The sequence below is a fragment of the Neopsephotus bourkii genome, unplaced genomic scaffold (genome assembly GCF_033783945.1).
Source record: "Neopsephotus bourkii isolate Nb327-2 ecotype Australia unplaced genomic scaffold, CSIRO-AGI_Nbou_v1 NB_1189, whole genome shotgun sequence".
Lineage (NCBI taxonomy): Eukaryota > Metazoa > Chordata > Aves > Psittaciformes > Psittacidae > Neopsephotus > Neopsephotus bourkii.
Genome location: NW_026901674.1, coordinates 3333317 through 3359562, shown reverse-complemented (window position 1 = coordinate 3359562; position 26246 = coordinate 3333317). Strand labels below are relative to the sequence as shown.

The following is a 26246-nucleotide window of genomic DNA, read 5'->3' as shown; positions in this document are numbered from 1 at the left end:
TCAGGCGCCCTCCCGGCGCCGAGAGGCCCCGTCCCCGCCCGGCCCGCACTCACCGAAGATGCCCTGCACGATGCTGAAGGGGTTGTTGAGCCAGTCGGCCACGCACGGCATGGCGAGGGCAGGCAAAGGGCTGCCAGCACCCTGCTGCCGCCAACTCCCGCTCGCAAGCTTAGCACGGGGGCTCCCCGCTTCCGCCCTCCTTCTCCTCCTCCTCTTCCTGCGGCAATGGCGGCACTGCCAGCCCCGGACCCGCCTTCTCCTCTTCACCCGTGCGCGGACAGGCCGTAAGGGCGCGGCGCCGCCGCCGCCATCTTGAAAGCGGGCAAAGCGATGAGGGCGGAAAGGGCGGGGATGTCGTGAGGGAAGGGACGTGGCCGGGTGCAGCCATGGCGGCGGCGAAGCCTGGTGTTACCGGTGCTACCACCAACTTGCTCTTTTCTTCCTCCGCTACCGAGTTCAACTTCACCGTGCCCTTCATCCCGGTCAGCCAGGCTCCGGTTATACCGCCGGACTCGGCTCTCCTGGCAGCCGGTAAGGGAGGTGCTGGGGCGTTGTTGTGGGGGAAGTGGAGGGGCACGGAGGGGTCGCGCGGGACCCGGGCGGAGCCCTCCGTAGCCCTGGATAACGGGCTTGAGGGGTCAGTGGGAGCTCTGAGGAGCCGAGCTGGGGCCTGCCCAGAGCGGCTGCGGGTCTCCCTGGCGTCTGGGCCCGCTACGTGTCGGTTAGACCTTCATCTTCCGTCCGAGGGGCTCCCGGAGCTGGTTGTCACCGCCGGGCGTTAATGCTTCAGGGAGGATAAGCTGCCCGAGATGTGCGCATCCCGCTTTCCTGAGCGTATGTCATGGCTATGTGTTTGACTCCTAGCTGTGTGTGTAAGGATAGCGGGAGGTTATCGTGTTTTCAGTTCATTGATCAGCATGTTTGTTTCAGCAGTTAAAAGCTGTGAGGGGTGTATTTAATGGTTCTGTTTTTTTAAGTTCCTCTTCCATGTTGTCCGTTTTCCCTGTGTGGAATTACTGAGTTAAGGAGGTACCTTAAGTTCCGTTGCTAATTTAAACGTGGCTTTAATATCCTTACCTTTTAAACCTTTAATGGTGTTGCAGTCTAAAAACCTGATGCCCTATGCAGAAGGACTTGGGGGTGCTGGTCGATGCGAAAATGAACATTGAGCTAGCTTCAGTGTGTGCTTGCAGCCCAGAAAGCAACCGTATCCTGGGCTGCATCAAAAGGAGCGTGACCAGCAGGTCGAAGGAGGTGATCCTGCCCCTTTATTCTGCTCTCGTGGGGCCTCACCTGGAGTATTGTGTGCAGTTCTGGTGTCCTCAACATAAAAAGGACATGGAACTGTTGGAACAAGTCCAGAGGAGGCCATGAGGATGATCAGGGGCTGGAGCACCTCCCATATGAAGACAGGCTGAGAAAGTTAGGGCTGTTCAGCCTGGAGAAGAGAAGGCTGCATGGAGACCTCATAGCAGCCTTCCAGTATCTGAAGGGGACCTATAGGGATGCTGGGGAGGGACTCTTCATTAGGGACTGCAGTGATAGGACAAGGGGTAATGGGTTCAAACTTAAACAGGGGAAGTTTAGATTGGCTATAAGGAGGAAGTTATTTACTGTGAGGGTGGTGAGGCACTGGAATGGGTTGTCCAGGGAAGCTGTGAATGCTCCATCCCTGGCAGTGTTCAAGGCCAGGTTGGACAGAGCCTTGAGTGCCATGGTTTAGTGTGAGGTGTCCCTGCCCGTGGCAGGGGGGTTGGAACTTGATGATCTTAAGGTCCTTTCCAACCCATCCCATTCTATGATTCTGTGAAACAGTTTCAGAAAGGAAAAGACTTCTGGAAATTCATTCAGTCTGAGACTAAAACCTTAAGCATTAAAATTACATCTAGAAGTCAGATAATCTAAGTTTTACTGCATTGGTATGTGTTGAGTCCAAAATCCAAGTCATTATTTCAGCAGTGTTGTATCTTAGCTATACTAAGTATTAATGCAGATGGAAATCAGTGGAGTATATCTATGTAGATGCAATAAAATGTTTGGGCTTTGAATCACTTTTTTTGATAAGCTACATTTTTTGGGGTGAGACAAATAAAAGCATTACGATACTTGAGGTATTTGATAGATGGTATGTTACCACTTCCATTATGCAATCCTAGTGCTTTTTCTTTCTTGCACATATACATAGTTTCTCATTTAAAAACAAAAGTAATTTTGAAGTGCCTGTCTGGCTAGTGGCTTTGCACAGGTGACTGCCTTGTTGCAATTTCCTGAACACTTAGAAGCTGCCTAGGAAGAAGAATGTGATGTATCATGTACTCCCCATCTCACTTTAAATTTGACCAAATGAAGATTCACAGGTTTGCAGCTGGGGTGAATTCTAGTGCCGGGGGGTTGTGCTGCATTCCATGTCTATCCGAGTGAGGCCCCTGTCCTGTTAAATGTTCTGTTTCTCTAGCCCACTGCACTCACCGGGGATCTGGCTGTGTAGAACAGTTTGCATCTTGAATTTACATTACATTTCCAAGAGTGTTTATGATTTGCAGTTTGAATTCTTCCCTATGAGGGTGCTGAGGTGCTGGCACAGGTCGCCCAGAGAAGCTGCGGCTGCCCCATCAAAGGTAGTGCTTGAGGCCAGGTTGGACGGGGCTTAGGGCAGCCTGCTGTAGTGGAAGGTGTCCTTACCTATGGCAGGGACTTGGAACTGGATGAGCTTTAATGTCCCTTCCAATCTGAACATTCTGTGTTTCTGTGACAATAGAAAATACGTTCCCTGGCTCAAGTGTGGGTGAAGTAACCAATATACTGATTGTAGATAGAGAGGGGTATTCCCGATGAGGAAGTGGGCTAATGTCACTTATGGCTGTCAGGTGACAATTTGTGAATGACAAGGTTCAACCGTATATAAGGAGGGATATATAGGAGGTTGTCACAGTCACTTTTGAAGAAAGACTGTTTTATGTTTGGGAAGAATACTGCCTTTGTATGTCCAAGCTGTTTACTCATAGGTTATTTTAAAATGTGTATGAAGTGCTTGTTTTTCTGCCAGTCTGGGTTTATGTTGCAACGTAGGCTTTGAAAAACTAGAGATGGGCAAAGTATGAAGTAATGAGTTGAAAAACTGTGTGGGGCATGTGTATGTATGCACATAGAATTTTTGTGTTTGCAAAACTTTTTCAAGGAAAGATACAGTGAGACTAAATCTCGAAAACCTAGTTGAAATTGGAGAGCAGTAAGTGTTTTGTGAATGGGCACTTAGTAAAGGCCTTAAACTCTTCAGCACATTGCTGTGTGTTTATTGTGATTTGAGATGGTGAATTGCCTATTCTGCAGTTACTTTGGAAAACTGAGAACTGACACTTCAAGTGTTCAAAAACCGTGTAGATGAGACCCTCGGTGCCATGTGTTAGTGGTGGCCTTGGCAGTGCTGGGGTAACGGTTGGACTTAATGGTCTTAAAAGTCTTTTCCCACTGAGTTGATTCCATGATTCTATGAGAGTGCAGCATGCGGTATGCTTCTCTGTATTCTACAGTGTTTATGAGGTATGAAAGAAAGAAGAGTTTTATTGTTTAGCAGCTGAGACCTTTTATTTAGTATAAATGGCTTTTCTGGTCTGTAGTTGGGAGATAATCCATAGGCCTGGCTTCGTAGTGTTCTTTGCTTATAAAGAGTTTTATTATGCTCCACGTCATGGCTCACACACGTAGGTTTTGGGTTTTGTTCCTCAAAGTGGGATAAAATGTTAGAGGTGAAAATAAGGAAAGTTGGCAAATTCAGCTGATGCCTCAGATTTCCAGTCTGAAAAGACTTCTAAGTAAAAGGTGATTAAAATAGTCCTTTTTACTCATGCTGCTTTTATGATTAATTAATTAGAACAGCAGCTTCCTAGGGAGACTTCTTTGTGGATTCCCCTGTGCTCCCTTGATACTCTATGTTACAGTTCTGTTGGCTGAGGATAATGACATTTGTTACTGGCTTTTTGTAGGTTCAGAGATGCTTGGCCCTCTGGCTTTGGCAAGGGATGAATAGTAGAGAAGCAATGATAGCTCTGTGGTTTCTTCCCCACAGCCTAGGGATTATCTGATTGCCAGAGCAGATAACACCACATTTAGGACTTCTGCAGATTGCACTGGTGCTTGCATGGTGCTGTTCCCTCAGCAGACAGGCAGTGATGCTCAGATGTCACAGGCTTAACTGAGGTTACTGTGAGATCTGTGATTATGTCAAACCACTTTTTCTTCCCCAGTTGTTCCTAGGTTACTACAAAGCAGAAAACCAGGATTGACCAGGACCTGGTTTGTGTATATTCTCAGTATGAAATGGTAGTCGTGGCCTTGCACCTTTTTAAGCCCTCTCCTGCACTTATGCAGAATGGGGACTTATTTTCTGTGCCAGTCTAGAGTAGGATTTTCAGAGAGAGCTGGAGTCAGTTGTGCTTATCAATAGCTTGGAACGATGAGTTATGGCCACCTTGCAGGTCAAATGAGAAACCTTGTGAGGGATCTTGCCTGAAGCAGCAGGCCAGGATGGATTTGTTAACCAATAGGTTTGGCATATTTGGGAATGTCCTTAAGATCTGCTTTTGAGTTTGATCTTGGAAGTCTAGAAATTAAGAGTGTAAACTCCTGTGCTTAATAGCTATTTTCATGGTGAAAGGAAATGAACCAAGGCTGCGCTTGCATTTATTTGGTAGGCGTAGGGAAATTGGAGGGGATTTTTGCACCCTGGAAGCAGGGATCCTTGTCAAGTTGGCTTGGAAAGGTCCTGTCTTCAGTCATACTTTGGTCTCTTATTCCAGATTTTTAACTTTTATTGCTTTATCTGGGTTCACTGAGTGACTGTTATGGTCCATTTTAAATGTTCTTGAAGACTTGGTGTATTTTGTTTCATTTTACAATGTATTTAATCATCAAGTACATGTAAGCTTTGTAATCCTTTTGACTTTATGGGGACCAACAGAGTTTTGGTAATAGCTGATAATTACAGAACATTTTGACTACATGCACTAGCTGCTTTGAACCTCTCGTTATAGCTGTAGTTATCTTTGTGTTTTTGCAGATGATTCTGCAGATGTTGGTGAAGAGGACAGCTTCTTGGGTCAGACTTCTGCCAGCCCAAATCCACCACAGACTTTCAACTATTTCTCTCAAGTACCTAGTAGCAGTGATCCATTTGGAAGTATTGGGCAGCCACCCTTAACAACTGTTGCACCACCTGTTGGAGCACCAGCCTTCTCCAGGCCTTCAACTTCATTTCCACTTGTTTCTGGGTCACAGGATGGGCAAAATGCCTTTTCACCACATATTCCACAGTCACAATCCTCTTACAGTGCACCACCTCCTTCCCAGGTGGGAATCACAGCATATCAGACTCCTCAGCAGAGCTGTCCTCCACCTGCAAGTGCATCTACTCTTCCCCAGGGAACATCTCAGCAGGGGTATAACCCTTACCGGCACACCAGCCTAAGCAGCAGAGCTAACCCATACCTGACTCCACCACAGCTGCAACAGAGTCATCCTGTTCAACCTCCATGCTCTGTGCCACCTGTCCAGATGTATCAGACACCTCCAGGGTCATTGACACAGGTACAGACATCATTTCTGTTGGCCTGCTACCAGAACAAACCAATTCAAGTCAGTTTCCTCTTTGAATTGTGTATTTTGTCTTCTGAAGTTTTTTTGGAACCATTTCTGATACCAAAATCTTTTTGCTAGAGCTGTCTGCTTTAGGAAAACTAATCTTTGAAGTGAGCATACCCTAAGGCTGTAGCTAGGTAAGCAAAGCCAGGTGGTGAAGTTCTGTTGCTCTTTTCTACCTGTTACTGAGTTTGCTGCTGTTTCAACTGTGTGGCTGCTTTGTGCCTCTGCTGTAAATAAGGTGAAATTGAGCCATTTGCAAGATATGAGCTAAAAAATTGGTTTGCCATTCATTCTGGTAATGATATTGAAGAACTAAAAAAAGAAAGAAGTAAAGGTTGTGTTATCTAGAGCAAAGTATAGATCAGTTCTGTAAAAACTGTGAGATTAAGGTGATAAGCCCATGTGTATTTTCAGTTTCCAGAGTCTCAGTCAGAGCTCTCAGGTCCCAGGCCTTCAGGTCCACTGGTGCAGGCACCTCCTGTTTTGCTGCAGAACCAATATGAGCCAGTTCAGCCCCACTGGTTCTACTGTAAGGAGGTGGAGGACAAGCAGGTGTGGATGCCATTCAGCATACTGGATTCTGCAAAATTAGAGGAAGTCTATAACTCTGGTAAGTTGTGTCTTACTCAAAGGTGAACAGGACTAGAAGGAAGATATTAGAGTAATGCCATGTATGAGAGCATGATATGGCAATAATAAGTAATACTAATACATGTCTTGAAGATGTATTTTGTGCCACTTATTTTATTTCGTTTACATTATGTGTTGCTTGATGCTGTCATTTTGTGAAGATGTTCTATGCCTAGTGAATATCTCATTTTTATGTAGAACTCCTTTGTTATTTGTCTTGGTTTGCCTTCTTGTTAAACTGTCAGCTCTGGAATAAGATTTTGTATCTGGGAGTTGTTCAAAACATTTTTTTTTGCACAGAAGACATGTAAGTGTTTTAGAGGCAACATGGTGGTTGCCTGACATTATGAAGCTTCTCTTCCATGTTGTAATTATCTGTCTTAATGGCCTAATACTTGTAACAAAGGTGAGTGGGGTTGGTGTGAGAGGGAAGATATGTACATGTTAGTATTGTAACAGAGTGTGACTTTTGTGTCGTAGTCCAACCTGATCCTGAGAGTGTGGTTCTGAGCACTGACGGTGGACGCTATGATGTGTACCTGTACGACAGGATGAGGAAAGCTGTCTACTGGGATGAAGAGCCTTCTGAAGTGAGACGCTGTGTGTGGTTTTATAAGGGAGACAAGGACAGCCGGTTTATTCCTTACACTGAGGATTTTAGTGACAAGCTAGAGGTTAGTGTTACCTTTAGATAAATTTCACTAAGTACTTGATAGTTCTTCGTATTTATGACTTTAGAAATGCCTCCTTGTGTTTCATTAAAATGACTTCCAGAATGCAGTCCCTGGAGTATAAGTAAGCAAATCCTGCACAGGGCAGTGGCTAGAAGGCCACATTACTCATACACTGCTGAGATCTAAAATCAACTTGTGTAGGGCCTCATGTGACACTTTTGTATAAGCAAAGTGATGGTAATTATAAACTTAATATCACAGATGATGCACAAGGCCAAGAAATAGTTTGAGAAAGCATACTGACTTTGTGTAACTTGTTTACTCTTTCAGGCAGAATATAAAAAGGCTGTCACTACAAATCAATGGCATCGGCGACTTGAATTCCCAAACGGGGAGACAATTGTTATGCATAATCCCAAGGTAATGGATTTTGGTAATGGATTTTGGGAATAGATTCTCATAGGATTCATTAGGAGTGAATGAGCAGATGGATGGCAGCATAAATTGAATGCAGTCTTCCTTGCTTGTTTCAGTATGCTGTAGGTTATTAAAAGATGATGCTTTTAAAACCTAAGAGAAGTAAAGGTTTGCATAGTCAATGTTTCAACTGAGCATCAGCTGGCAGCAAACAGGAGGCATTTTGAATTGGTTTAACCTCAGACAGTCTGTATCAAATGGAAGGTAATTTAGACTAAGAGCTTTCATGTGGAGAAGAGCATTAATCTAACTACAAGGTAATTAGTTTGGGTACCTAAGCCACGAGAAGTTTCCACTGCAAGCAACTATTTTTATGCCATAAGAAAGTCTAGCAAATAAAGCTTTAAAAGTTATTCTAAATACTTTGCCATCAGTCTCATGGGATTAAAACTTGGACTTCAGCCTTATTGACCAATGCTGTTAACTGTTCACTTATCACAGATGCAGTAATAATAAATACATTCTGTCCCTTGGATTATTTTCTCATGGTTGCTCCTTGTTTAGGCACTTAATAATGCTGGTTGAGGAGTTCTGTCTGGTAAAAACCTAGAAAAGGAGTGCTAAAACCACTTGGTGTCATATTTATGAGTTCAGACTACACTGAGTCAGTGTAAGTCTTACCTCACTAGTGGCAGTGAAGCTGTCATTGTCACAGGGAATACCCTTAGGGTTTGCTAATGCTGTTTTCTGCGTATATACAAAGTAGTTGAATCTCAGGTGCAAGGTAAAGCAATCAAGCAAAAAGTGTGTCAACCCATGCAATGCTTTCAGACTAATAGTATGGATCATAAGTTTTTTGTGTGTTTATAATTGGATAATATGTTTTCCAGGTCATAGTCCAGTTCCAACCTGCCACGCCAGATGAATGGGGCACATCTCAAGATGGTGGTCAGGCAAGACCAAGGGTAGTAAAGCGTGGAATTGATGATGACCATGATGAAATTCCTGATGGTATGTAATTGCTCTGTGTGGTCTGCAGCTTGTGCAGTTAGTTTGGTTCTGCGCAAAGGTAGTGCACAAAGGACAATAGTGGGTGGAGTGTCAATGCACTGTTCATACTTAGAGTCTAAAGATTAAAGTTATCCCTCAATATAAGCTGCCTGAAAGAAGTTACCTGGGGTTTTTTTTAATCAGAGAAGTCCTGTGGGCTGTGTTATGTCCTGAGCCATGTTGTATGAGAAGCTTTAGAAAGCAAGTATATCTTAAAGTTGCTGGACTGTAAACTTTACCACTGTGGTACACACTGGTATTCTGATCTTTTTTATTTCCTTTGTCTACAGGAGAAATGCCCCAAATTGACCATCTGGTGTTTATGGTTCATGGCATAGGTCCTGTATGCGACTTGAGGTTTAGAAGTGTTGTTGAATGTGGTAAGTTTTTGCTTGTTTAATGAGCAGTTGTATTCTTAACTGTTTAAATGTGGGTCTCTTGTATTCACATAAGCATGTCCTTGAGGAAAACCAAAAGAGAATATTTATGTTTATGTGTTGTTTGAATACTGGTACTACTGGATTTTCATTACTCTTCTTCTCTACAGTTGATGATTTTAGGACTGTTTCTCTGAAGTTGTTACAGACTCACTTTAAGAAGGCTTTAGAGGAACACAGAGTGAGCAGGGTGGAATTCCTCCCAGTTCACTGGCATAGTTCTCTGCACGGAGATGCAACAGGTGTAGACAGGTGAGTCCATTGCTTGGTTCTGAGCATGAAGACATGTTGTACACCACAGCTAGATACAATTTGGAGTGAAGAACTTTCTCTCCTGTATCTTCCTGCAGTCTGATTGGGTCTGACATGAGGAGATGAGATGTTAGTGTCCTCTTCCTGAGGAAGGCATTGAGCCCTCTGTACAGTCCTACAGTAGTACCTCAATTAGGATTAGGCACTGGAGCCGAGATTATTTTACTTAATTTCAAAATAAAATTTAAAAAAATATCTATATTGGGTAGGACTGTTACTATATTTTAAGATGTATTTTAAAAGCACTTCTTGGAGCCTATCCCTTTGCTGTTGCTTGACATTTCAAAGTGTTTTCTCTTGCTCAAAGGTGGGGAAGTAGAAATCGTGAGGGTAGCAACCTGTACTGCTTAGAGCGCACGCTGGTATTCTCCAGGCTGTTGTAGCTCAGTCAAGTCATACTGCTTTCCTAGAAGCTTAGTCTTTTTTTTGCATTTGAACTCTGCCTTATCATGAGGAAGGAGCTTTATTCTATGAACCAACCCAGACAATGCTACCTAAGCAGTTTCAGTTCTCTACCAATTCCAGCTGTCTTAACGCCAGGCAAGCAGATGTGATGCCTGGTGATGAGGATTATGTTGCCTATTTCTTCAATTTCACCTTCAGTTTTTATATGCAAGTTCTTTTTTCATCCACTTTGACCAATCTGGTCACAAAACTTCCTGTTTCTAGGTAAGAGCAGTGTTGGAACAGAGAAGAGATTATTTCAGGCATCCCTTCAGACTGGAGGGGAAAAAGGAAGCTGTATCTTTCTCAAGTACATGTAATCAGTAGATAGCTCTAACGTATGAGGATGCAATGATATGCTTTATTTAATGTCTGTAGATCCCATATGTGTGCTATTTATATTGCAGTTCCACTACCTGTCATTTCCAAAGTTAACAAAGTTTGTATCTGCATTTCTTTAAAGGCATTCACGTTTCTAACGATTTTGTGTTACTAGGAACATAAAGAAGATCACTTTGCCTAGCATTGGACGCTTGCGGCACTTCACCAACGAAACCCTGCTCGACGTCCTGTTTTACAACAGCCCCACCTACTGCCAGACCATTGTGGACAAAGTGGGGCTGGAAATGAATCGTTTGTATGCACTATTTGTGAGTCGTAACCCAGACTTCAAAGGAGGAGTCTCTGTGGCTGGGCACAGTTTAGGTAATTCTCTTAGGAACTGATCTGGGATAAAACCAGCATCCCTACACTAAGGGAAATGAAGCCTTCATTAAGCATAAGGCTAAAATTAGCTGTTGGGGGTGGCTGTCTTTCAGAGCATGGCTGATTAAAGTCAAATACCTCTCAATACCTAAGTTCATTAAGCTTTGAGAGAAGGTTAGGTACTTCATGTATGCATGCATTTCCCATTCCCCTTTAGCTTCCTACATGAAGACTTACTGTCTATTTTGTGTTTAAAAGTTGACAGGTTAGTTGGTGTCATGGTAGGTGGGCAATTTCTGTATCTCAAAACCCTCACTTAGTAAAAGTAAGATGATTTTTTTTTTAACATAGATTAAGTATTATAACAACATGTGGCATAGCGGTTGGGGCTGGAAGTTGTTCCATTTGGCAAGCAGTCTAAGATGGTTAAATAAAGAAAGTTTGATAATGGTAACTATGAAGCAGGAATGAGGAGGGAAAAAAGGTTTGTTTCTTGCTGAGAATGATCATGTCCAAGTTAATATATAGGTATTTTAGTTTGGAATACAATCAATCTATATGGTGCTACTGCATATAAATTTTGCTTGGGATTTAGTGACAGGAAAATCTGACCTTTTTCTCAAAGAACTTTAATTCCTGTTTCCAGGTTCCTTAATTCTATTTGACATATTGTCTCATCAGAAGGACTTGGCATCATCAGTAAATACTGGACCATTCTCTGATGTTAATGGGACTGGAAAGGATGTGGCTGGTCATGATAAACAGGTAATGTCTATATGTTAGTCTTTCCAGGCAAATGGTTCTGATATTTTTCAGCAGCTTTCTTGAGTTTTAAGAACTTATTAGCTGAAACACAGTTGTGGTTCTGATAGGACATTTTAACATGTGAATGGAAATGTGCAGTTCTGTAAATATTGTCAATCCTCAGGACAAACTATTGGCATCTCCTTCAAGTTTGAAGAAGGCCCTAAAGGGATTTGATCAGAACATTAGCTTTGACCCTTGTGGAGATATAACTTGGTTTTAACAGTATCTGAATTGTAGGGTAGATGAGTAAAAGGGGAAAGAACCTATCCGTGTTCATACTAGAAACAGTGATGAGTTGTTTGATGATGAAAAGGAATATTTTTGAGTATTGGAAAGCTCAAGAAACCTTTTGCCTCTTAAAAGTTACCAAATGTGTATTCTGCTGATCTATTATTAGTGGAGAATCTGTATCCTGCTTTAGTGAAAATGGACATAAATTTATAAAGCTTATATAATAAAGTTTTTAAGATAAAGGAATTAAACTGTTTATCTTGCTGTGCATTTGTTTTTTCACTATTAAATGATGTGATTCTGTTTCTGTGCTGTTTTAAGATCACTGAAGATACCAGTTCCTTGGGCTCCTCTATTACTACTGGTGATGACCTTTGTGAGCCTGAAGTAGATGATGATGTTCCGACTTTGCAGAAGACTCTAGAACTGCTTAGCTTGTCAGAATATGCTAGCACCTTTGAAAAGGAGAAAATTGACATGGAGTCTCTGGTACAATAGTATTCACTTGACTTTTGGGGATTGCCCAGTGTACAGAGGTTGGTTTGGGGTTTTTTGTTTGAGTTTAGTGTACTGTGAGGCATGAAAGCAGTTGCAAAGGTAAGAGAATTATTGCATGACATGAGGACTGATTGCTGTGTGACTCTTAGTGTGGTGTATAACCCCCCCAGTTATGTTAAGGTACTTTGTATCATGTCTCTTTTCTTTTAAATTCTATAGCTTATAAAGTATCTTTTCTAGTTCATTAGTTATTGCCAATAAGAAATCATACATAATACTAGAAAAGTTACAAAGTGAGTGTTGATATGTGTTTGATTTTACTTTTTTTAATTTTGTTTTGCTTGGTTTGGGTTTTTTTAGCTCATGTGTACAATTGATGACCTGAAAGAAATGGGAATACCTCTTGGACCAAGAAAGAAAATAGCTAACTTTGTAAAAGACAGAGCAGCTAAGCAGGTAAACACACTTTTCAGGAATGAAACGTTGTCAAGCAAATGTAACTGAATTCCTTGCTGTGGAGTAACATCTGTTTATTAACACACTTGGTAATATAGAATCACAGAATCACAGAATGGTTTGGGTTGGAAATTACCTTAAAGCTCATCCAGTTCCAATTCCATGGGCAGGGATGCCTCACACTAGACCATGTCACCCAAGGCTCTGTCCAGCCTGGCCTTGAACACTGCCAGAGATGGAGTGTTTACCACTTCTCTGTTCAGCCTGTGCCAGTGCCTCACCACCCTCACAGTAAAGAATAACTTCCATATATGTAACTTGAACTTTTCCTGTTCTCGTTTAAACCCATTTCCCCTTGTCCTATTGCTACAGTCCCTGATGAAGAGTCCCTCTCCAGTGTCCTTGTAGGCCCCCTTCAGATAATGGAAGGCTGCTATGAGGTCTCCATTCAGCTTCTCCAGGCTGAACAGCCCTGGCTTTTGATCACTGTGAAATAAACTTTTTTTTTTTCCTCTGTTTTTTGAAACTTTTCTCCAAAGGAACAAAAGAAGGCACTAGCAGAAAAGAAAGCAGTGCTGGCTGCCACACTCCAAACTCAAGAAGATGCCCAGAAAGCAAAAGAGACAGTTAGTTCTGTCTCCTCTTCAGAGTCAGGTCAGCTGCATTCAAAGAGGAGGCTTCCAGTTGGTGCATCTGTTTCTTCAATGAACATTGACTATGAGTATTTTGAGGTTGGAACTGGCCAGGTGAGACTGTGTAAAGTAAAATGATTCACTTGGAACAATCCCGTCTTTTTGCTGGGCTTCGTTTTCTTAATGTTGATGATTCTGCTGCTTCTCTTGTACAAAAGCTATACTTACACAGAACTTTACCCTTTGGTGGGAGGATTGGAGAAGTGGGTTAGATTACCGAAAGCAAAACTTCTTATAACAAGAGTGCCACAAAAATTCATTTTCAGCAGTGAGTGAGCTGTAAACACAGTTTTGTTCCAGAAGCAGAACTGCCTGAATGACATGATATTGAATGGTCAGCCTAAACTGATCCATCTATACTGTTACATTTAAGATTTACTTCAAACTTAAAACTCAAACCTCAAAGACCTTATGTTTTAAACATATGTTTAATTTTTCTGGGGTTTTTTAAGTTTTTCATTAAGAATATTTTAATGTTAGATTATCAGTATTCACTAGTACCATGGTAGTAGTGTGGAAGAGGGCAATGCAACTGAAACTGATAGGAATTATTGTGAGCATGTGTTTGATTTAATGCACTGCTTGTTTTTCCTTCCCAACTAAGCATTATGTTGACTATCTTGGCAGTCCTGAGAGATTACATATCTGATTTGTGTCTGGTAGGTTTCTGTGGCTTACAGTCCGTTGGACTTTGAACCAGATATTTTCTTTGCTCTTGGTTCTCCTATTGGTGTGTTCCTTACTGTGAGAGGTGTGGAGAAGATTGATGAAAACTACAGACTTCCAACCTGCAAGGGATTCTTCAATATCTATCATCCAGTGAGTAAGCAATACTTTTGAGATTTGCTTTTACTTGATGCAGATGAGACCAATGCAGAAGACTTAAGCTTTAACCTCTGAGCATTACCCCTCCTGTTCCACTACATACATTTCCCAAAACACCCTTTTAAAAAGAAATGACCCATATCAAATATATATTCCAAATATCTGTGGTGTTTACTGCAAAAGTGAGCTGGCTATAGGTTCCATACCTAGCACTTTAGGTGTGGATTGGCTTGATAATATTTGCTATGTTCAACTTTTTTCTTCTCCCCATTAATGTCAAGCCCCTGTTGTAGATTTTTATGAACTGTTTTAGCTGTTTATAGAACTCTTCTGAGTTGCCAGTTTGGATTCTGGGAAATTTGGAAATCCTTGGAAATGTTTTGCAGTACATACAGCACATTTGTCCTCTTCTGTCCCATCTTCTTTGACAATTAAACAGTGACATGTTGAAAGTAATCACCAGAGTGCAAGAAAAACTTGCTGTTCTTTGACTGTTGTGTTTTCTCCTTAGAATCTCTGTCTGTAGGAGAATAAGTCTTAATTTATTAATAGAACCTGTTTAATTTTATGATTAAATAGTCATGAACTGAGTTTTTATAAAACTGAAACGGCATAGAATTCCAGAATGGCTTTCTATTCATAAATAAGGATTTTATTCTTTTTTTTTTCTGAAATGTGATAATTAGAATGCCTTTTAAGTTAACTAAATGTCAATGTGTTGTTTCTTCACAGCTTGATCCAGTGGCTTACAGGTTAGAACCAATGATTATTGAAGACCTGGATTTAAAACCAGTTCTCATTCCACATCATAAAGGCAGAAAAAGACTTCATCTGGGTAAAAAGAAAACTTCTTTTGTATATGGATCGCATTCCTAATTTACTCATTTGCTTTAGAATATTGTAAAATTTCAAATGACTAATTAATGTTCCTGGATATCTGCCTCTATATTTTGCCTAAATATCAGAGGGGGATTCCTCCCAGCCCTATAAATTGGATATTCACAGTTGCATTCAGATGCAAGAATTGTAATTCCTCCAGATTTGAGCTTCTAAAGTTCCTTTTAAAAATGGAACAGTTGTGAGCCCTGATCTAACAGATCCTGGTGGTTCTGACCAGTTACTGTGAAGAGCTCCTTCAGAGTTTCCCACCAGTATTGAATGGCAGCTTAGTTACTGGTGACACAGTTACTGAGCTGTAAAAGAATTACAGGCTAGAGGTGTCTGGGAGTGCTTCTCTAAATCACTGCTACTGGAAGTGACTTTGGCAGATCTTGTAGGCTCTTCTGCTCTGCTGGAGTTTGAAACTGCTCTCTCTATACTCTTGCTTTAGTGTAGGATGTTAGGAATGATTGTGGGGGGTGGTGTTCAAGGATTAGTTGCTGAAGCTATTTTTGTGGACCCTTCTGGATTTGGAGGCTGTTGGACTGTTTCCTGTGCTAGTAGGTTTTAACTCATTGACCCATTCAGTGAGAAATCAATGGTGCATTAATTGCATTTCACTTAATCCTTTTTGAATAGAGAAGCAAGAAAAACATGTTCATGACATAGCAGCCTGTTTCTCAGCAAAAATCCCAATTATTAGGAAAAGCAGGGTTTCATCATTGTGGTTTTTGTTTGATTTTGCATCTTTCTCCTATGGTGACTTTCCCCCCTCCCTTTTTTCACCTTCTTAGAGTTGAAAGATTCTCTCTCTCGTATGGGATCTGATCTGAAACAGGGTTTTATTAGCTCTTTGAAGAGTGCGTGGCAGACCCTGAATGAATTTGCACGTGCTCATACATCTTCATCTCAACTGCAAGAAGAGCTGGAGAAAGTAGCTAACCAAATTAAAGAGGAGGAAGAAAAACAAGTGGTAGAAGGTATGTGGACACATCATGGTTTTTCTTCTAACTTGTCAATATCAGATGAGAAGAAACTTAAGTATCCTAGTGATGACTTGCTATTGGTTTTCCTGACCCTATTAAGGAGGCCTCTGTGCTAGGTGCCAGCTGCCCACCAAAGCTGCTCTCTCACTCAGCTGACCAGTGGAGAGGAAACATATATGAAAGGCTCATGGGCTGAGGTAAGGACAGGGGGAGATCATTCACCAATTACTGCCAAGGGCAAGCCAGACTTGACTTAGGGAAACTACTTAAACTTACTACCAGTCACGAGTGGTGTCCCTCAGGGATCGGTGTTGGGACCCGTCTTGTTCAACATCTTCATCACTAACATGGACAGTGAGATTGAGTGCGCCCTCAGCAAGTTTGCCGATGACACCAAGCTGTGTGGTTCGGTTGATACGCTGGAGGGAAGGAATGCCATCCAGAGGGACCTTGACACGCTTGTGAGGTGGGCTGATGCCAACCTCATGAAGTTTAACCATGCCAAGTGCAAGGTCCTGCACCTGGGTCAGGGCAATCCCAGGCACAGCTACAGGCTGGGCAGAGAAGAGATTCAGAGCAGCCCTGTGGAGAAGGACTTGGGGGTGCTGGTCGATGAGAAAATGAACATGAGCCAGCTTCAGTGTGCACTTGCAGCCCAGAAAGCAACCGTGTCCTGGTCTGCATCAAAAGGAGCGTGACCAGCAGGTCGAAGGAGGTGATCCTGCCCCTCTACTCTGCTCTCGTGAGACCTCACCTGGAGTATTGTGTGCAGTTCTGGTGTCCTCAACATAAAAAGGACATGGATCTGTTGGAACAAGTCCAGAGGAGGCCACGAGGATGATCGGGGCTGGAGCACCTCCTATATGAAGACAGGCTGAGAAACTTGGGGCTGTTCAGCCTGGAGAAGAGAAGGCTGCGTGGAGACCTCATAGCAGCCTTCCAGTATCTGAAGGGGACCTATAGGGATGCTGGGGATGGACTCTTTGTTAGGGACTGTAGTGATAGGACAAAGGGTAATGGGTTAAAACTTAAACAGGGGAAGTTTACATTGGATATAAGGAGAAATTCTTTCCTGTGAGGGTGGTGAGGCACTGGAATGGGTTGCCCAGGGAGGTTGTGAATGCTCCATCCCTGGCAGTGTTGAAGGCCAGGTTGGACAGAGCCTTGGGTGAGATGGTTTAGAGCGAGGTGTCCCTACCCATGGCAGGGGGTTGGAACTTGATGAACTTAAGGTCCTTTCCAACCCTAACTATTCTATGATTCTAATCAAATCAGAGTAAGGTAATAAGAAATAAGCTGAATCTTAAAACACCTTCCCCCACCCTTTTCTCTTTCCTAGGCTTAACTTCACTCATAGTTTCTCTGCCTCCTCCTCCCCATTGGTGCAGGGGGATGGGGAAAGAGGTTCATCAGTTCATCACACGTTGTGTCTGCTGCTCCTTTCTCCTTCCCCTGCTCCAGTGTGGGGTCCCTCCCACAGGAGACAGTCCTCCGTGGACTCCTCCAACATGAGTTCTTCCCACGGGCTGCAGCTCTTCATGAACTGCTCCGGCACGGGCCCCTTCCATGGGGTTCAGCCCTTCAGGAACAAGGTGCTCCAGTGTGGGTCCCCTGCAGCGGTCATAGCTCCTGCCAGCAAACTTACTTCAGCATGGGCTTCCCATGGGGTCACAGCCTCCTTCAGGCATCCCCCTGCTCCAGTGTGGGCTCCTTCCTGGGCCGATCTACTGCTGTATTTTTTTTGTCTATTAGGAAAAGAGAAGTTAACTTTTATTGAAGGGTATTTTAGGCTTGAGTTTCTGTAACTTTTCAACTTTCTGCTGGAAGGGCAGGTTTCTAAATCAGTTGTTTTCTTTCTTCTCAGGGCAAATGAATACAAATAAGTATTTGTGAGATTTAATCTCTTTAGTAGTGTTCTGCTGAGGTTTTGGGATGAGCTAAGAAGCATTTAAGTGTGTACTTGGAAGAGAAAAAAAATGCTGTTGAAGAAAACAATTTTAAGTTGGATATAAATATTACCCGTAATGACACCAAGGGCAGCTTTCCCAGTTATGAATTAACTGTTGATGTTTCATAATGCTGCATTTGTCTATACTTACAAAACCAAAACATTCCTTCTAGTTTAAATTGAGGATAGTGATTGACTCTATGCAAGGAGGATGTAAAAATGTGTTATTTCAAGTTATTAACTTGTGGAATGACTGGATCTACTATATATTAACACGGGTTTGGTTTTAAAATTGCTCAGCTGCTAGTTTGTGAGCTATTCTTCAAATACACTCTGTTTATACTCTTCTGAAAGGAATAAGCCTATAGTTCCAATAACCTTTCTCAATTATGCAGGGGTGTGCTTGTTAGTTAAGGCTGTTATTATTGTCTTATTGGAAGCACTTGGAAACCAAACCAGGGAAAATGGGTGATATTTCTTGATTACAGTTGAGCAGGCTATGTTTGAAAAGAGTTTAAATCTTAAACTCTTTAATTTCAGCTGAAAAGGTCACTGAAAGTCCAGACCCTCCAAAAGATGAAGATTATCAAGTGAAGGTTGGAATGCTAAATGGAGGCCGTCGGATTGATTATGTTCTACAAGAAAAACCAATAGAAAGCTTCAATGAATACCTTTTTGCTCTACAGAGTCATTTATGCTACTGGTAAGAGGGAATGCTTGTGATTCTATAAGTATTGCTTGTCTGAGATAACTGTATATCTTTAAATGTTGGTAATAACATGCCTGCCATATATCTTGCTTCTATTGTCTGTTATTTACCTGTGACCAATCTGATAATAGCTGCAATCATGTTTCCCATCTTGGTGTTTATGATGAAAACTCAGGTGACGTCTGTCAAAAATCATGCCCTAGTATTTCACTTCAAGCACGTTTTGATGAAAGTAATACAGATTTATATACACAGATCAATTTTTCAGGCTACTGCTGATTTGAGAAGAGTTGTAGAAGGACTAACCAATTATAAAGCAACCAGAAGAGGAGCTGTTCCAGTGGTCAGGACTTCAGTCCTGAGTTTTCTGGGACTTTGAATTTAAACATTCGGAAAAGATGACTGCAGAGTTGGATAGAAGTCCGTATCACTTAACTCTGAAATAACCTCTTGTTTGGAAAGATGCTGCCTTCTTACACAGGCATACTGTAAAGATAAGTTCTGTAGAATCATGGAATGCCAGGTTAGAAGGGACCTTAAGGATCATCTGGCCCAACCTTACTGAGCAAGCATGACCTGGTCTAGATGTCCAGCCAAATCTTCAGTATTGAACAATGGGAAATCTCTCACTCTTATAATCTCTTGGGAGACTATAAATTTGTTACGCTCTAGATGCTTAAGTGTTACAAAAGTGAGACAATTTGGGTATGAAGGTAAAAAGGGTATGTGTGACTCTGCAGCAACGCCAGTCTCAAGGCATCACATCTAGATGTCGCTCTTAGCTAAACTAGTTCTGCTTTAGTACAAACTGAATAAATGCATTATCCTTTTCACAGTAAAGACATTGCACACTGAGACTCAAAACCTTTAGCTACAGTCATTTCCAAAACAAGGCGAGCTCTGTGAGCATTTTGGCAATGTACCTTTTCAACTATAATTCCTTCATGAATTGTTGTATTAGACTGCAGTGTGTAGCAAAACTTTATTACTTCTTTGTGTTGGAATGAAATTGCTCAACACTGATGCTTTGCTATCACATATTAACAAAAGGAATAAAAGAGAAAATGCACAGTGAAACTCCCTGTAAATTCGGGTGGTTCTAATTTACCACTTGTATACAGTGGTTGCTCGTATACAGAGCCATTTATAGAACAAGAAGCAGAGTTAGGCATTTTCATGTAGTCAGAGCTGTAGTACACCATTGCCTTATCTGGATTTGGATTTACTTCTTTTAAGTGCTTACGTGTTTCAAATGAACATGAAAGCCAGAAAGCCAGCCTTATCCTGAGCTGCATCAAAAGAATAGTGACCAGCAGCTCAAGGGAGGTGATTCTGCTTAACTCTCCACTTAACTATCATGGGACTCTCCCTGCAGTCCTGCATCCAGCTCTGGGTCAGCAGCACAAGAGGGATGTGGAGCTGTTGGAGTGAGTCCAGAGGAGGCCACAGAGATGCTGCAAGGACGGGCTGGAGCAGCTCTGCTCTGGAGCCAGGCTGCGAGAGCTGGGCTGGGTCAGCCTGGAGAAGAGAAGGCTCCTGAAGGGGAGACCTTAGAGCAGCTCCAGTGCCTAAAGGGGCTGCAGGAAACCTGGAGAGGGGCTTGGGACAAGGGCCTGTAGGGACAGGCCAAGGGGAATGGCTTGAACCTGCCAGAGGGGAGACTGAGCTGAGCTCTTAGGCAGAAGCTCTTCCCTGTGAGGGTGCTGAGGCGCTGGCACAGGGTGCCCAGAGAAGCTGTGGCTGCCCCATCCCTGGCAGTGTTCAAGGCCAGGTTGGACACAGGGGCTTGGAGCAAGCTGCTCTAGTGGAAGGTGTCCCTGCCTGTGGTGTGAGGGTTGGAGCTGGATAAGCTTTAAGGTCTGTTCCAAATCAGAAGCTGTTCTGTGATTCTATCACTCAGGTGGAGAAAGATGTAATTCTAATTACAGGAACAGCAGTAACTATTGGTCTGTTGTATTTGCCCTTTTTAACAACGTGACAACATCTTTATATGTAACAGACAAGCTTGGTGTCAGTTGCCAAGCTGTGCAGAAAGGTGCTGGCGAGGGAGGAGTGCCTGGTCTCTTGTTTTGAGTTTAGCAGGTGCCGAACGTGCGGTGTTCTACACTGCTTTTAAAGGTTTTTATTTACAATAGCTGAGAAGTTTTAGAAGCAGGCATTTTTCCAGAGGTTAAAATAAGGAATCGAAAGCATTACCTGAAGAATCCTGTTAAAGTATCAGTATTGCTCACTACGTTGTTAAGATCAGTAGCAGCCGGAGGAGCGGTTTTCAGGCCTATGGTACTGATGCGCGCGGGCACGGCTGAGCGTTGAGCTCAGGCCGGTCTCCCGGTTAGTCTGTGACCTGGTGGTGGCAGTGCTGTTTCACGGGTAGAGTTGAAGAAACATGGAGTTCTTTTCCACAAGGCGGCAGCCGATCCTTGCTAGGGTTTACAAACCTGCTACCTATAGCTTATTTTTTGGTCGTTCAAGTAAGGAAGCACGATTGATGACCAAAATGTGAACAAAGCTTCTGTGTTGATCCTTCTGCTTGCTTATTTGTTTACTCATTTAATAGCAGAGACCACCATGAAATGTGTTACTATCTCTGTGCTTAAATGTGGATAATACCTGTAGCTCCTTGGCTTGCACATGTGTCTCTTCACTGGAGCTCTGTAAATGAAGTTCTTCACACTTGGAGGATAACAGTTCTGACCATCTAAATCGCCTTTATTGTCTCCCTATATAATTTCTTCTAAAATCCCAGGAAGCCGCCCTTACCTCCAGCTTTGGAACTTTGTTAACATTTGCCTGTTTCTTTGTTATTTTTTACAGGGGTTGTCTCTGTTTTATGTTGCTATTGTTTTGCATAACACTTTATAGATGCATAAGATAAATCTCTGGATGTTCAGCTTAAATTCAGATAGCATCATGCTTTACTTTGAAAAGATGGAAAACAGCCACTTGGAAGCATGGTGCTTGAATTATATTAGGCTTTAAATTATTTGAGAACTTCCTTACTTTTTAGTGGTAAGGAAGAGATGAAGACTATGGCCTATTATATAGTCCCTTTACAAGGAAGGGCCAGCCGGTTGGGAGAGAAGCATTAGAATATTGCTGACACAAGTGGGAAAGGTGAATTTCTACATGGGCTGATAGGTGCAATAGCATAAGTAAAGGAAGAAAGCCTTGACAAGTAGAATGTGTTCATGGTGGAATATATTCAGGAGCTTACTGCAGACAAAAAGCGATAGATTATTTGAGGAAATTTAAGCCAAATGAGTAAGGTCAAAGAAGTGAGTGGAGAAGGGGTTTTTGAGTTGGAGCATGGTAAGTTAGGGAGGACAGAGTAGGCACTGAGGAAAGGGTAGCAGAAATAATGCAAAGCTGATGAAGAATTGAGCTTGAAGGAAGTTGGTAGAGGTCATGTTCCTGAAAGAGAAGTACCAGGGCAATAGGGTGCACAAACGTTTTAGAGAGCTGGAGTGGGATGAAGCATAGTTTACAAGAAATGAAACATGGGCAGTACTAACATATTTTTCTTTTTCTTTTCTTCACAGGGGATCTGAAGACACTGCCTTGCTATTTCTGAAAGAAATATACAGGACTATGAATATCCAGCCTGAGCAGCCACAGCATTGATGTACAGAAACATGAATTGTAAGTTTGTTCTAATATAACTTACGTACTCATACCAAACTCAGCTGCAACTTGGGTGTCCTTACATCCTGTTTTTCCTTCAGAGTTTAAATTACAAAGCAGGCAGCCAAAAAAGTGTCATTTCGATGCCAAAACCAATTTTTAGACTTAAATACAGGAGAAGTATTCAAGTTCTTCCCTCCTTCATTTCCAAAAGATACCTGATGTTAGAGTTTTTGGTATGGGAGAATAACTGCCAGTACAAACATGTCAAAAAATATGACCTCTCTTTATCATGTTTCTCCCCCACTTCAGTTTCAGTGAATGTTCAAGCATAGGAAAACTTGATGATATTGGACATGATGAAACTCCATTTACAGTGAAGTAAATTAAAGGATGCCAACAGTGTTCTGCTGTTATGTCTGTATTGTTATATTGGTTTGACCGCTTGTGCACACATATGCCAGGGAAGAAGTTGCTTGTCTCCCAAAAAGGTGTTAAACATTAATATTGATAAACTACTGAATAAGACCTCTCTATATGCCAGTATTTTATTATCTTTGTATAGCTTAAGAATTGCAGTAGAACAGATGAAATGATATAGCATGGAAGTTGGTTCACTTTGAAAAGAAAGATGCAATATAACAGAGTATCTTAAATCTGAAATATACTTGCAGGCATTTTTAAGACCTGTGTTTCCTAACTGAGGGTCTGTACCAGACTGCACCACTGGCTGTTGTAGAAAAGACTATACTCTCTTTTGAGAGGCTTGGAGGAAGAAGCATGCATCTTGCCTTTTTGGAATTATACAACATGATAGTTTCTGATGTATTTCTCCATTTTTCAGAAGAACTGATAATGTCACAGTGCACAAATACCCAGTATGAAGAGAAATACTTGACATTTGAGAGGAATGTTCTAGATGCCTTCAATGCTAGCATAGTTTTAGTAGTCTTTTGAAACAGAATGCTCTGATAGTCAGTTGATAGCATCTTTTTAAAGTGCAATGTCATAGCTGATCCAATGCAGTTTTGAAAGCATGGCCAAAAAATGGGGAGAAGGCAGTGTCTGGCTGCACAGCTCTGCCAGTGGTGTGTCAGTTATCACAGTGCCTTATGCAGAGTCTCAAGTCACAGCTGCAGAATATTTTTCTCTGCTTTTATTGATGACTGCTTAGGGTGAAAGCATGTGAAGTTCAGTGCTGCAGAAATAACTTTCAGTCTTGTGGAGGGGGGCATGGGAAGTGATAATTTATCACTGCAGAGCTAAAAGTGGGTTTGTTGTTGGGATAATTCTATTTTTCATTGAGAACCACACAGTCAGAGGAAGGATTAGGAGGATGTCATGCAACAAAGCAAGTCTCTGTGATTGTAATACCCTATGGAATTGCTCAGAACTTCTCTTGACACTTCCTTGACTGAACAGCATTTGAGACTAGGATTCAGATCCCAGAGGCTTAAATGAGAGAGCACTTAGGGCCCACTGGAATGTGCTTAATGACAGGTGGTATCTGGGGAAGGCTGCATGCTACAAGACCGGGATCTTTTTTACATAAGAAGAAATGTCAAATATTACCATGTAAGTCTTCCAGCAGGGAAAAGAAACATTGCCCCCCTGTGTTAGGCAGCAATCAGGTAAGGTTGGCATAGTTTCTTTTTTCCTTTAAGACCTTCCAATGTGAAGGGTGGTAGTGTGAAGGTAATGGATGATACAGCAGTGTTTAGGACAGCAGCATTCACTTACCTCTCTAGAAGTAGAGTATGTGAAGAAACAGCCTCTCTCTGTTGTGGGCTGCTCAAGTTAAATAGTGAATGCCAAAGGTGGCTCTGGGCTCCATATTCATACTTTTCATGTTTTGAATGATGAGGCCTGAGCACATCCCTGCTTTGACGTTCAGAGCTGTCTCTTGCTGTGCAGCTTAATTTCATGGTGCCTGCTGTCAGCAGAGTGGAAGAGACAGAATCTACAGTCTGCTTACCTCTTCCTGGGAAAGTTGATCTTAAAGGGATCTGCACTGTCCAAGCGCATCATGAGCTTCTTTGCGACTGTGGTAATTTAGCAGAGGCAAGCTAAGGGAAGGAGCTGTGTGTTTGATTTTCTCTCTGGTCTGTGTTAGCTGATCCTTTTCCTTTGGAAGGATAAAGGGAGTTGACCAGTGTTCTTAAGAGCAGAAGAGGAATGAAGGTGGTCACTGTACTTTATTATATAGAGGAGGGTCATTACTGCACGCAGTCTGTTGCACAGCATGTTTGTGTAGTGTTCTGTCTTGGAAGGTTTTCTTGACATCTACTAGTAACTTACTCTTAGCTACATTGACTCAGTAACATTAACTATCTTGGCTAAAATTACACATGAGAAGAATTTATTGCGTTTAAAGCTGGTGATTAGCTACCAATATCTGTTTGCTTCTAATCACTGATAAGAGAGTACCCACTGGATTAAAACCTCCTGAGTTCTTTTATTTTGTATAAATGACTTGATTCAGCTCTTCTAGGTCATCTTAAAGCTGTTCTTAGTGAGCCGATAATAAAGGGTTCCATATAAACAATGTAGAGAAATCTTTGGGACAACTTAAACACGTAAATTGGAGTTTTATTTTTTTGTATCTATTTTGGTTAAAAGGAAGCTAAAAGCACAGATATTTCTAAGTGACTTCTGCAAATGAGAACATAGTCCTTTAGTAAAGCATAGCCACCATTAGCATTTTTTGCTTAGATTGATAGGAGTATCTTTCACTGTCTTGGTTAGAATATTTGTTCAAGTCGCTATGCATTCTATTACTCCTATTTTTATAGCCTTTTAAGAGGGCCCCAGAGAGGGAGGAGAGTGCACCAGCATATTACAGCTTGGATATATAAACTGTGGCATCTTTATTTCTATCTCTATTTAGAGTAGGATGGTTTCTTACCATAAGTTAAAGAATCTAGTAGGTAATTACAATGTATAGTGATGATATCCTGTGAGCTCTTTCTGTTTGTAACTGATTGCCAATTTGTGTCCATAAAAAGTATATTGCAGAGCTTATGGTATTGAGTCTTCTTGAAAGTGAATGTTGGCATGTTTAATGTTATTAGTACTGCAGGAATAGAAAACTTGATATATTTCATATTTCCCATGTGTACATGTTCTGTTTTCTCTGCGCAGCCATACCTGTTGCCCTGAGAGACCTGGTGAAGAACTCTTTGAACAACACCTAGTGTTTTCATAGGTACAGATGACAGCATCAGCATCAGACTCTTTTTCTGCCAGTCCAGAACTTGCTCACATTCTACCTTCTTGTGTCACTTCAAGCAAACTTACATTTTGAGATGATCAGCACTGTCATTCAAGAGATGAATGGAATCACCCAATGTTGACCTGAAATCAGTTTAATTGTACAGTTGCCATGTATAAAGTGATTGCCGAAGAGGAGGTTTGCTTTTGGCATGCAAATCATTGCTTCTCTCCTTCAGCTTTCCTGTCTCAGCTGGCTGTCAAACATGCTTTGCCTATCAAAGCAGCATGTCCTTATTAAAAAGGACGTGTTGAGAAACATCAAAAATCTGCTTTTCTTGATACATTTGTTCATCCATCTTTTAGAAACAAACTGTAGTTGTAACCATCTTTAATACAGATTACACCAAACAGTTCATATTTACTAAAACCTAACAACCATAATAATTTTCTTACTGTTGTGTGATGGAGATTATTTTATAAAGACCTTTTTAAGCCTCTGTTAAGAGTTTTACTGTGGGGTTTTTTTTTAGGCAAAAATGAACCTTTGACTTTGAAAATATTAGAAGCTTGTTACAGCCAGCTCAGTGTTCACCTCTCCTGAAATGAAGAGCAATTTAAAACAACATTTTGATCTGGTAGTTAAAGTAATCTTAGAGAAACTAGGCTGCAGGTGTGAGAACTAAAACACCTTGACTTTGCAGTTTAATACCTCAAAACAGTTAATGTAAATGCAGTAATCTGAAGCTTATGGGTACTAGATAATGATGTAAATCCAGATCTGCAATCCAGACTCTGTTCTCATGTAATGAAATTGAGATGAGTTGAGTAGTATGAAATACTTTGAATACTGAGCTTCTGTAGCTTTCTTCTGGCTTCAACTGACATGCGAACCGTGGCTTTTCTTAATATTAATGACTGAACCTTGCTGCTGACTATTTGCCTCATTATGTCAGTAAATGAATGTTGAAAGGCCTTTGGGTTGGGTTTTTTTTTCTTTTTGGTATATGTAAAATACACATTGTTTATATATTTTGGTTATAATTAAAAATACCTTATTTCCAGTGTGTATATATAA

General features: G+C 41.7%; 1 protein-coding gene across 1 annotated transcript; it reads left to right on the top strand.

The window, feature by feature from the left end:
- Positions 1–55: 55 nt before the first annotated feature.
- SEC23IP (SEC23 interacting protein) lies at positions 56–25668 on the top strand. The gene is given in 20 exon segments (XM_061364206.1): positions 56–238; positions 240–531; positions 5057–5583; positions 6052–6247; positions 6748–6941; positions 7272–7361; positions 8249–8369; positions 8699–8788; positions 8956–9097; positions 10098–10306; positions 10953–11071; positions 11666–11833; positions 12203–12298; positions 12838–13044; positions 13654–13809; positions 14548–14650; positions 15489–15674; positions 18169–18331; positions 21877–21976; positions 25100–25668. Coding segments are annotated over 19 exon segments (3321 nt in total). The 5' UTR covers positions 56–58; the 3' UTR covers positions 21959–21976; positions 25100–25668.
- Positions 25669–26246: the final 578 nt, after the last annotated feature.